General features: G+C 39.2%; 1 protein-coding gene across 17 annotated transcripts in view; it reads right to left on the reverse strand.

Moving 5' to 3' along the window:
* The window catches only part of magi1a (membrane associated guanylate kinase, WW and PDZ domain containing 1a), a 98,579-nt gene that overhangs the window by 3,271 nt on the left and 82,501 nt on the right, over positions 1-12,807 (reverse strand). For 8 of the 17 annotated variants that reach the window (XR_006928347.1, XM_046871996.1, XM_046871992.1 and 5 more), the window contains 9 exons: positions 11,342-11,609; positions 8,572-8,663; positions 8,080-8,272; positions 6,949-7,272; positions 5,602-5,808; positions 4,177-4,264; positions 3,900-3,954; positions 3,159-3,302; positions 2,719-2,857 (listed from right to left, as the gene is read on the reverse strand). Coding sequence is in view for 15 of the 17 variants with exons in the window: in XM_046871996.1 (XP_046727952.1) it covers positions 2,719-2,857; positions 3,159-3,302; positions 3,900-3,954; positions 4,177-4,264; positions 5,602-5,808; positions 6,949-7,272; positions 8,080-8,272; positions 8,572-8,663; positions 11,342-11,609 (1,510 nt within the window). In the remaining 2 variants the exon portion in view is untranslated. Of the gene's footprint in view, positions 1-1,257; positions 1,347-2,117; positions 2,553-2,718; positions 2,858-3,158; positions 3,303-3,899; positions 3,955-4,176; positions 4,265-5,601; positions 5,809-6,948; positions 7,273-8,079; positions 8,273-8,571; positions 8,664-11,341; positions 11,610-12,807 lie in introns of all 17 variants that reach the window. The other 9 variants (XM_046872002.1, XM_046872001.1, XM_046871990.1 and 6 more) reach the window with 6 other exon arrangements.

The following is a 12,807-nucleotide window of genomic DNA, read 5'->3' on the forward strand; positions in this document are numbered from 1 at the left end:
AATGCTGGTTTTTGCCCTATTTCTAAAGTATTGAATTCACTCAGCAAGCACAAGCTGTGCTCCAGTAACAGTCATGCTATTCCTGAGAATTTCAACAATTCTGACAACACATATCTTTCACTGATCCATCACACACAAATAACAGAACATTCATGCAACGTGGGAACACACACTGTGCAAAGCTGTCTTGTGACTCGAAAGAACATATTTTTTAATACTTCGCCGTATATAGGTTGTGGATACACAGAGGAAACACAAACACATAAGCAGAACAACTTGCTACGGCTGTCAAGTAGAAACTTACCCCAGAAGAAATCCATACTTTTAACAATTTGACACAAGCAGGTGCTGCAAACATTCTATGGCAAGGCGACATGCTCTTTATCAATGTGCATCCTAACTAACTGGGAAGCACAAAAAAAACAGATCCTAATGAATTGGCTGATATTTTTGTTGCCTCATGAATTGTTATATCAAGGGCTATTAAATCCTTACTTATTGATATTTAGTGAATTGTGAAATATTAATCAATACACATTATAATGTATACATTATGTTACATATTATAATAGCATTAACCTCACCGACTCATAATAATTATGCAGTCTTGGTTTATTTTCTAAATACTGAATAAACCACGGTATATAATTTATTAATATTCATACAAACGTTAAGAAAACTGTATTTTCTGTTTATTTCGGCCGGATAAAGGCAAATATTACCACTGCTTGTCTCTTTAAATGTTATATACTGAGGACTTGCTTGTTTCTAATGCCTGCCATGATAAAAAAAATAAAGAACACCTGTTTTTTTTCATCAAAAATAAATTATGCATTACAGATACATCAAATGTGGTTTGCACAAGCAGTCTAATGTGTCTAGTGGCAAACAGATTAGAAAGCACATGCAAACTGTGAAAAACCAGTTACACTGTTGGTAAACCATGTGAAAGATGAATACAGGTATTGCTGACAACAATCTCTGGGAAGAGTGCAGTGACAAACTAGCATCAACATCATCATCATGATCACACGCATTACGCTGACATGTGCATGAGCTGAAATGCTAACTGTAACGACATACTGCTTTATGTCAGTGCAGTGCATCCTGGGTAAAATAGCACAGTGGCAAAAATGAAAGCGCAGCAAACGTGAGGTGGTGTGGCGCGGTAAGGAGCTGGGATGGTGTAAGCAAAATCCACAGGCTTTAACGAGCATGACAGGGAGGATTCACAAATACAAATGGCGCACTACAAACCGTGGTCTGGGTTTGGCCCATTAGGTAGAAGCAGGGATCTCCTACTTTATCATTCCTTAGACATGAAGCGAGATGGGGAGCCATCATCGCTGAGAGAGACAGAGAGCCCAGCAAAAAATGAGACAGAGCAGAGATACACAAAAAAGAGAAGATACAGAGGAGAAATCTTTAGATGTGCAGTAAGGACAGAGAAAACAGAAAGCTATTTAATTTAGATTTTACACCAGGTTGTTCATCAGGACTAAAAAAAAAAAGTGTGTTAATGAGTTCGGAGTAAACTCATTACTCATTAGTGATCTAAATGACCTGTGTGACTCTGTTATAGAAAATAAAACCTAGAGTCTTCTTATTTTTAGCTACATCTGCAGCATGGCTGCTGTGTGAAGTTGACAGTTGTTTTCCAGCTGTGCTAATGCGCATCCTCAAAAATGAAGGCTACATGTTTTGAGCGGTGTGAAACATGACAGCAGACCACCGGTAAATTGCATACTTGTTTAAATAACTCTTCAAACCTAGCAAAAGGGTGTTTGTGTGTGTGTGTGTGTGTGTGTGTGTGTGTGTGTGTGTGTGTGTGTGTGTACTAATCCTCTAGATTATTAAATAAATTTAAATGTAAGAGCTTAAAGGTCTTAAAGCTTTTGACCTAAGTCAATGATAATGACAACAGAGCCAATCAGGCTGTGCATTAAATCACTAAAATGTTGACTTGTTCGTAAAAAAAAACGGAGGCATGTAAAGTTTTGGATTTGATGTGCCATCTAGTGGATGTGTGAACAATGCTATATGTCTTGCTGTTGCTTCTGCGAGTATAAACTCACAGTATAAAGTATAAACTGGTCATAAGCTCACAGATACGATACCTGAGTAAAGCACCGGTGATTGCGAGTTCTGAGAATCCTGAAGGTATATTGCATTTTTTCAATAAACAAAAAAAAAAACAATTGTGGGAGTTATTCAAAACAGCCCCATGCACACCTTCAAAACCAGATAAACACTGTTCTTTTAAAATAGGCTAATGATACAAACAGAAAAGTTTACATATTGCATTTCTGTTTTTGAAAAATAAAATATACACTTGAGTCCTGTTTTGAACATTTTTAATTGATTTATTTTGGGTTTTAAATTGATTTCCTGTAGCACTAAGTCAGTTTTGTTTATACTTAAATAAGACTAACTAAACTATTCAAACGAAGGAAATATTTCTAACTAATAAAATATTTTGGACAAATGTATAAACGTGTTGGTTATTAGCAAGTAAACGAAAAAAATGGAAGTTTATATTTAAAGAAATAAAACTGAAAAACAATGAAAACGTTACATTTACCAAAAAAGGTTCCACACAGGAGAAATTACAGGAAAGTTACATAGAAGAGTAGAGAAATAGAAAACAATTTAGAGGACTCAGAAATACAAAAAAATCATAATCAAAATCATAAATAATTATGTGTGTATCATACCCACCATATTCAGGCACAGAGCCATCGCCTCTCTTCAAGACCAGTCTCGCTCGCCGACCTCCGTTCTTGATGAGCTCGATGGCACGGGAATGTTTCATGTTCTTAGTGCTCTCTCCATTAATCTCCAAAATCTCATCTCCCACCTGAATGCCAGGAGATGTAAACATTAAAATATAACAAATTCTCTGATGAGTGAAATTCAGGTATAAATGGTAAAAAAAAGTAGTGGCTTTAAACGTTTAAAACAGTATTTTTAAAACCACAAAGTCCATGTAGGTTTTTAGGTGATTTTTTCGATAAAGTGTGCCATGTTCAAGCAATTAAAAGTTAATGTGATTAATCAGTATTAAGGTACAACTTTATAACTAATACAGTTTAAAGATATGCCAAAAGTTACGAATGTCCAGCAGAATGCCATGACATGATTGTAATCCCCGGACTCACCCTCATCTTGCCATTTCTCACTGCTGCTCCATCTTCTGCAAGTCTCAACACATACAAGTCCATGTTATACTCCTTCCCTCCTCTCAGGCTGAAGCCAAAGCCCTTATTGTCTCTCTCCAAATCCACAGAGTAATACTCAGCATCCTGCATTTACACACATTAAACAGAAATGAAGCTCAAGGCAGCATCTGGGCAGTACGACTGCTGCAAAATGAGATCCTGTAGGTACAGCAGTGTATCCTCCCTATGGGAAGGGCACTAAATAAATTGTATTGAAATAAATTCCATTTTATATTTTAGCTTATACTGAGTTAGCCAAGTTGAGGTATATGTGATTAAATTACAAAACTGATGGTCTTGCATGTTTTAGCACAAATCAGAATGTGGATAAATGCCTCAAACCTGGACTACTAAAGAGCCAAACCAGCACTCTCCTGCATTACTTCCCATAAGTCCCTTTGCCTGGACTAACTGAGATCATTCCCAACAAATCATAAAATGATTGTGATTCTTTTTCCTACAAGGCCTCAGCCTTATTACCAAAATAACATCATGCATTTTTGACATGTACATTACAGCACAGTGAAATTCTTTTTTATTTTGGATTATTAGAAAGTTGGGGGCCAGAGCGCTGAGTCAGCCACTATACAGTATCCCTGGAGCAGAGAGGGCCTAGCATTAACCACCAGCCTTTTGATTAGTAACCCAGGGAGTGAGAGAGAGAAGAAATGTATCACTTACTTGATGTGACACTTGCGTTCCAGTTTGGGGCGGAGCCTGTTTCACTTTATTGTTTCTGTAGGGAAATAAAGATGGAAGACTATAAAAACAACCTTTAAGCAGCAAATGAGTCAGCTTGTCAAAATATAACAAAAGTACTTCCTCAGTACATCAGAGAAGACTGCGTGTGTGTGTGTGTGCGTTTGTGATTTGATTAAATAAATAAATAAATAAATAAATGAATACATTTTTTTTTTTATGTGACTCTGTGTAAGTGTACGCAGAGATTTTCACTCACCTGGACTCACTGTTGCTTTGAGGTGTGTGTGTGGTGGTGATGGTGGCAATCTTCTCAGCATTGGTCAGCAGGGCGGCATTTGAAGATTCTTTTTTTTTTTTTTAAGAGACAAAATCATGTCACCAGGGAAAATATTTGAAACAGATGATCAAACAGACTACAAGCTTAATATCTTAATATTTCCCAATGCTCTGGTACCCTGCAATAAGTTCTTTCTTGCGGTCCCTTCCCTCTCTATTTCCCCTGTGTTGACAGGGATAAAAATAGCTGCTCCTGTCAGAGTCTTTAACACAAACTGCCATCCTCCTTGTGTGTGTGTGTGTGTGTGTGTGTGTGTGTGTGTGTGTGTGTGTGTGTGTTTGTGTTTGCAGTCAACAATCCTACAGTTAAATTTGTTCTCGAGGTGCAGCGTGCCCTTTTCTCTCGTTCTCACAGAGATATTTATGAGCTACACGGTTAAACGGCAGTGAGCACACACTTACTGTTCTACAGATGTTTGCACTCACTCATCAGCAGACCCCAAGTGCTGCACTGTTGTGCTATTTGATCATGTACGTCTATATTTCTTTATTTCTTTGTCTACAAATACAAATGCACACGTTTTACATTATTTCATATTGTTAATTACGTGGGACTTAACTGGTTGGAGAGTAAGAACTGGATTGAGAATGAAACTAAAGCAGACTTGGGAAGGTTCTTAAATAGTTACATTGTTCTAACATGTTCCAAAGACGTCTATTGGTTTCTTGACAGGAAAAACAGGATCAGGTATAATAATTAAAGGCTTCAGGGACCCCAGGGCCTTACAGAGGGCATTAATACGTCACTATTTATTTTATTGGTAAAAATAATAAACTAAAGCAAACAGTCCCAATCAATAATTTCTTTGGGCGGTTCTACGTGCTGATCTAAAAGCGATGAAATATGTAACTGTAATCACGACGTTGTCTTTGTCTATGACGATGTCTTTGTGCTGTGAACAGACACTGTGGGATATAGCTATCAATTCTACAGTTATTAAGTTCCTGCCAAGCAAATAAGTAGTAAATGAGTACATTTATACCAAAAGAAAGGTTGGTTTTATCATTTGCAGCAGCACCTTGTCACTTGACCTCTATTATACTGCTACTTGAATACTGAAAATTAGCTGTCTTGAGATGAGTTTGCTGATAAGCTTCTGTTTTTTTTTATCTGATTATCAGTGAGTGCAAATGTAAGAGGACAATTAAAGGCTGTCTGTACATTTTTTTGTAGAAGGTTACAGACGACATTAAAAAGTGATTTTGGAAAAAGGTAATGTGCGATTGCAGGTTGTCTAAGCAAATCCATATCTTTTTTAAATCAGTTTAAGTGGAACAAATATGAAATTCAGTTTGGATGGGTGCTTTTTTTTTTTTTTTTACAATCTGATGATTTAAAACTCACCATCTCCTGGGATGATGCGCAGTGTTACTGTGTTTCCAGCCTCTTTGATCAGGTTGACAATGTCCGAGTGTGATTTGTTGGTTATGGAGCAGCTGTTGACGGCAAGGATGCGATCGCCCACCTTCAGCTTCCCACAGCGATCCGCTGGACTGGCCTCGATGATCCGCCCTATTTTATGGGGCATGGCCACACATGTGTTTCCAGCTGCTGCATCAACAGCAGTGTGTGTGTGTGTGTGTATGTGTGTGTGTGTGTGTGTGTGTGTGTGTGAGTGATAGAAGACAGGAAGGCACATAGCAATGTACAGGATCACAGCAATGAAGAGAAAGGTGTATTTTGCACCAGAGACCATAATTTGTTTCCCAAGGTTGAAGACGCAGAGAAAGAGGAAGAAAAGGGAAGGAGAAAAAAGGAAGAACAGAATTAATTCAACAATCAATCAAGCCAAGCCAGCTCCTCTAATATCACTTATCATCCAAATCAAATAATCTAGTCAAATCAGGCTCCAGTTAATTGGACATGTAATTAAGCTGATAGCAAGAGGCAAATCACTGCAAGTCATTATTCAGGTGGAACAAAGCTCTCATCCACCAACACTGTAGATAGGTGTGTGTTTTAATTTAATGCCCTGTGCATGCATACCTTTAAATCAAACAGCTGACTGATGTAAAAGAGAGGGCGAGGAGGTACAGAGGTGTAAATCAAGGCAAATGCATGTTTGTGGTTATAAATAACTGTCATGTAAAACAACTCTAATCAGAGTATCACCTTTGTCAGCAGTGCTTCTTGGAATTTGTAAACACATACGTGCGCGCACGCACACACGCACACGCACACACACACACACACACACACAAAGTCTCTGCACTTTAATAGATGGTTATAAAAACATGACCATGAATTCTTTATTTTTATTCTGTCATGTATCCTTACTTATACCACTATATAAGTATAAATCAAGTGCACCATGCAGCAATTTTCAGTGTGGCTTAAATGATTACTTACACACATACACTCCTCACACACACACACACACACACACAGCCAGTCCCAAAGCACAGACCCAGCAGAAATACAGCATCTGTTGCGGTCTATTCGGACACCCATCAATTAACTTTGATTTAGCCTATGCTAATGAGATCATTATCATTCTCCACAGAATTGTGAAGCTTTCTGAATTCTCGGCGAGACCTTGTGTTGACACTGCGTCAGCAGATCACGTACGTGCAACCCCCCATCCAAAATTCATCTCTGTTTAATTGACCTTGTTTTATTAGCCATCGATTTACCAAAGTGGTGTAGACGGCATGAATGGCATTTGGTAAACAGTGATGAACATGCTCTTACCAAATGTGGTGCCGGCATCAGGCCGTGACACTGATGAGACAATGACAAAGCCAAAGCCTTCGTTCTCGCCCCTCTGGATCTCGACGTCGTATGGCTGTAGCGCAGTGGGCATGGCGGGCATCACGGCGGGGACCACGGCACTGCCGCTTCCTCCTCCACCACCGCTACCAATGCCACTGGTGGAGCCTGAGCCCGAGCTAACTGTGTTCAAGGAGTTCTGGCTGCCCTGTGGTGTGCGCTTCTCTTCAGTCAGAGATGGGGCCTGAGTGCTGCTGTGGTGAGATGAGGCGGGGGAAGGGGGAACATCTCCCTCACCCTTACACACTGCAAACAAACAAACAAAATGATTTGCGAGATCGAAAACAGGATTAACTTTAACAATAACATTTTACATCCTATACCTTTCTTTCCCAAACTGCTTCCACAATGTTGGAGGCGCACGATTGTTCACGATGTCTATAGAAGTGGTAGCATGTAGCAGATGTTCCCTTCACTTAGACTAATAGACGCACACCTATTCTAGCCTGACAATGCCCCTGTGCACAAAGCCAGCTCCATGAATATATGGTTTACACGCAAGATGGTTGGAGTGAAAGATCTCCTGTTACAGAGCTCTGACCTTAACCCTATTCAACACCTTTAAGATGATTTTGGATCACTGACTGCACCCCAGACCTCCACACACTTTACTAACCACTATGTGACTGAATGAACACAAAATCTCCAGAACCACACTCCAAAATCTAGTGGAACATCTTCCCAGAAGAATGGTGATTATTATAACAGCAAATAGGGACTAAACGTGGACTGGGATTTTAAAAAAGCACTTATGAATGTTATGGTTAGGTGTCGACAAACTTTTTCACATAAAGTGTAAGTGCCATATTATAAACTCAATCTCAACCACAGACTTATTTAAAAAAACAAAAAAACCAAGTGTATGAATAAAAAAGCTTGGTGTATCTACTGAACTGGCAATTGCACACATCTACCTTTCATAAGTATGAATACTTCATAGTAATGAGTGTGTGCATCAACTTATAAACTTGTTAAACTGAGAACACTTCCAATTTACTTAACATATGATGTAACTGGAAGGCTGTGTGTGTATTTTGGTTTGCATGCTTGTACCTCCGTAGCTGGTTTTGCGGCGGACCGTGAGATTGACGTGGCCCTGTTTGGCAGCTTGCTGCATAAGCTGCACCACCAGTTGGTGGGATTTGCCCACCACGGCTGTTCCGTCCACACATATCAGCTCATCCCCAGAGCGCAGGCGTCCATCCTCGTCTGCCGCGCCGTACTTCACTATGTGACCAATGTAGATCTACAACACACAAATGCACACAGACATAGTATTAGCTTCTCTCTCTCTCTCTCTCTCTCTCTGCAGTTATTAACATACTCTTTCTCACAATCAAATAAAAAAGCTTTAGCTATTGCTGTAAACACATTGTGATACTTTTAGCATGTCTGGATAAGAAAAGTCAGACTATTGATCTCTGTGTGAATAAGGCTGTTTAAAGCTATTGGAAAAGCACGTATTTGTGTTGAATTCCAATTAGTTTCTAAGAGAATTTAGAGTATAGATGATTCATAGAACAGCAAAAGGTGTGAGCGTCTCACCGGTTCTCCAGGTTCATTCCCGCCAAGGATCCTGAAGCCAAATCCTGTGTCTTTCCTCCAGAGAAAGATGTCCTGTTCTTGAGAATCTGGCACTAAAATATGAAAAGATCAGCGATAAATGAATGAATGAATGAATAAGAAATCTAGAATTAACAAAACAATATACAACATAATAATAAAACTATGAATTTATTTCAAAAGAGAAGACAAAACAAAAAAAAAGACAACAATCAATATATAACAATGTACCTGCATACCGGACACTTGCATAAAAAAAAAGCTGTAAGGTTTTATTTAGCAACACATACTGATGTGTAATAATATCACAATAAAGCCTTTCCAGTCTTGCAGACACGCATACACACTCATTATTTAAATAGCTATTTTTTGCTCTCACTCTCAAACACATATTCTAATGCATATGTACCCTGTCTCTCTCTAGAGATCGGAAAATGGGGTCAGAGAGAAAGACATGGAGAAGGAGAACACAAAAACAAAGCTAAAAAAAGCTGAAAGCTGGTCTTTCTGCTATTATATCTAACCAAGCACACTATACAGCATATATATATATATATATATATATATATATATATATATATATATATATATATATATATATATATATATATATATACACGCGTGCGGCGTGAAACATAAATTTAATGTTAAATGTACGTAGTGTAGTTATGAATTAAAATTCTAGAAATCACAAAAAAATATGTAAACATTTTTTCATTTATTTAATTTCAATTAAAAGCAAAATAATCATGTATTCTTTTAATAATTAATTAAAGGCCAAAAAAAGGGACTACCCTTGTATGACTAGGCACAGAGAGAAGGTGAAAAAGAGACTCTCATGGATATCCGTCCAAAAGTGTAAAAATGCCAGACCGGTAGGGGAATATAACTGGCAATTTGCTCAAGATCACATGTGTGAACGACTATGTGATGGGTGGCGGTTCGGCAGATGGGTCCCAATTCCCACATCTTATTAGTCTGCCCCTGGCCCTTACCTGGTCCAATCAGACCCCACACTGGGCAAAAAAGGCAGAATCTACGCCAATCAGAATGCAAGACATTTTCCACACGGACAAACAGCAAAATGGACCCCGCAGGAAGCTCAGCACGAGCCGTTTAAAGAGCGTGTCTGAAGCGCCTGGCTGACACCCCAAAACCCAGCACTGAACATTTAACTGTCCTAGCTGCTCCTCGCGGATCATTTAACAAGCCTGACTGGGTGCTGGCAGCAACGGTGGACACTTGTAAGGTACCAAATGCTGCTATTAGTGAACAATCTGCCATACAAAACACACACATGCGCACACACACACACACACACACACACACACACACACACACACACACTTGGACACTTCTAGCCATAAGGGCTACAATTCAGTTCCTAATGAATTATAGATAACAGGGTGCATATTTTACATTTATAATAATGGCTCCAACATGAATATGGCTCCTGACATGTCTGAGTGACATAACCATACATTTCCAACTTTAACACTCCTGGTGTGTGTTTTTCCACAAAGGGCTAAAGAACAGGTATTTTTAACCAGCTATCCTGCTGTAATATACTACTGCATTAAACAGCCACTCACAAGACACAAGATTTCATCACGTTTTTCAAGTTTAGCCTTGCCTGCTTCTCATATCGACTCTACCAATGTGTGGGAGGATGTGAAAGGGTTATACATAATGTATAAAAGAGTTAGCAAAAGAGAGAGAGAGAGAGAGAGAGAGAGAGAGAGAGAGAGAGAGGGGGGAAGGGGGGCAGTTATGAGACCTCATTAGTATTAATAGATTCTATATCAAAAATGTATCTAATAGAAACACACACACAAACAGAATATGAATTTCCAAACAAAATTAGACCTACAGTCATATTCATATACATTTTTGCCAAAATCACTTCATCTGCATACCATGTTATAGAAAGCACACAGCCACAGAATATTTAATAATAATAATAATAATAATAATAATAATAATAATAATAATAATAATACAAATATGTTACCAGTTCTTCATCATGCAACATACAAATTTCCTGTAAATGTTTATCCTGTGTGTTAATGTGCCAAAATACTAGGTTCATAACATGCTACATTCAAAACTGTGTTTAATAGATTTAGATAAAAGACATAAAAGACATAAAAGACATGTTTGGCTGTAAATGGCCAAATCATTTAGTATAAATTTCAAATTGGATTTTTTTTAAATTTGACATTAAATGCACTGAATACCACCCCCCCAAAAAAAATGTCAAAAGTCAGAACCAGAGCTATTAAATATAGCATGTGAGGAAATTTTCAAATAAGGAAATCTTATCTAACTTCACATTCTGCCTAGGTTCACAGTGTTAATGTTAAGAAGGCACTATATTTGAAGAGTTTATTATACTTCATGTGGTATCGTGCAATAATAAAGTTTAATTTAAGAAGACTTAGTAGAACGTAGAACTGAAAACTCTCTCATAAAGAAGCTCTGGGCTTATATATATATATATATAAAAAAGACCTCAATTTTGCCCTTTTGATTTTAAAATAAATGAAACTGACTGAAAAAGAAAAATCGAGACTGTGCATGTACTTCAGCCTAAAAAAAACTCAACCACCCAGGAAGGCGGAAATACTTCAAATGATTTTGTTTTTCATCCTTACATCTAAGGGAAAATTATTGCAAAGAAAAAGCTGGAAAGAAACTCATTAGGTAAGAAAAACGGCCACTTCTGATTCAGTCACCATTTTGCGTTACTCACTTCGGCTCTCGTACATGCTCCTGGACTGCGCCCAGATCTTAAAAGGATCTGGTTTCTTCTGAAGAGTGCCATTGGTGGGCGGCTCCAACGGAGGCAAGCTGGGAAGTGGCTGGGTTGGAGGAGGGGGCACCGGGGGAGGAGCTGCCAGCGTCTCACTGGGCACAGGGGGCACGGCAGGTACGGCGCGAGCCGGTGAATCTGTGTGGGTGCTGCGATGGCTGCACACGCTGTGCTGAGAGCTTCCTTGGCTGTCCTTCCTTTCCAACTGCTGACAGACAAAGACAGAGGTGGGAGAGAAAGAGATAGAAAGTTGGAGGGGGATGGCAACCAGGCGCGAGACGAGTTCGAGAGGAACGTGGGTTTGCAACAGCAGAAGTCAGCTCCTGTCTACATTTCACTGATGCAACTCCATGTAAATCATCAAGTGACCCTGGTAGAGGGTGTGGTGGGGGGGGCGGGGGTTCGTGTGGATGAGAGAGAAACAGAGTTGCTTTGCCAGCACTCATCACTGGACTCTCTTCAGACTTCTTCAGTGTTCGGAAGTGACCCGTAACACGAGACAACGTCAGAGGACCAGCCTCTGACTTGAACGCGACACGAGCAAAAGCCATAACGGAGAGTTGCAGGGGCTTACTGAGATGGAGAGAGAGAGAGATCAGGGGATGTTGGGGTTGAGTATGAAAACAGATAAAGCTAGGAATCAAATGAAAGGGAAGAAAAGAAGGAGAAGGAGGAAGCGCTGCAAGGTCGTCCTTTTGTGCATCTGGATATATGTGTGTGTGTGAAAATGTGTGTATTCTTGTTGCTTTGAAACCCACACAGGTCTTTCAGTTCTTTACAGGAATATTCACCTGACTCTCCCTCCCTCGTTCCTTCTCTCCCTCCCTCTCTCCTGACCTCCATCTAGTTGCATAAATATTACCAAAGCAACAGATGACAGCTTAGACTCTACAGTCCTGACCAAAGTACAATACCATCCTTAGATTTTAAATGCTCCATTTATGGCCGTTCTTATGGGGCTCTCACACACACACACACACACACACACACACACACACACACACACACACACACACACACACACACACACACGGCTGAGGCTCTAAAGTCAGATCCTAAAGCACAAATAATCGACCTTCACAATCTCTCTGCTCAGAAGCTGAAAGCACTTCAGTGCCTACACACCCACTTGTCTCTCTTGCTCATCATGTCTCCTTGTCTTTCACTCTTTCTCTCAGCTTCTCAGGTTAAACCATGACTCATGTAGTTATTTGGAATAGCAATAATTCCAAAGACAAACCTCATTCATTCATAAAATTACAACTTTATTACACTGTATAGATATTCAGATGTAATTCTGGATCTCCTGCATTCTAATGGTGTTTCATTTTAATGAGCTTTATACCATCTAAAGATCTAAGCTCTTTCAAACTACTACTGATGATCATGAATGATCTAATTTAACA

This window comes from Silurus meridionalis, chromosome 17, assembly GCF_014805685.1.
Source record: "Silurus meridionalis isolate SWU-2019-XX chromosome 17, ASM1480568v1, whole genome shotgun sequence".
Taxonomy (NCBI): Eukaryota; Metazoa; Chordata; class Actinopteri; order Siluriformes; family Siluridae; genus Silurus; species Silurus meridionalis.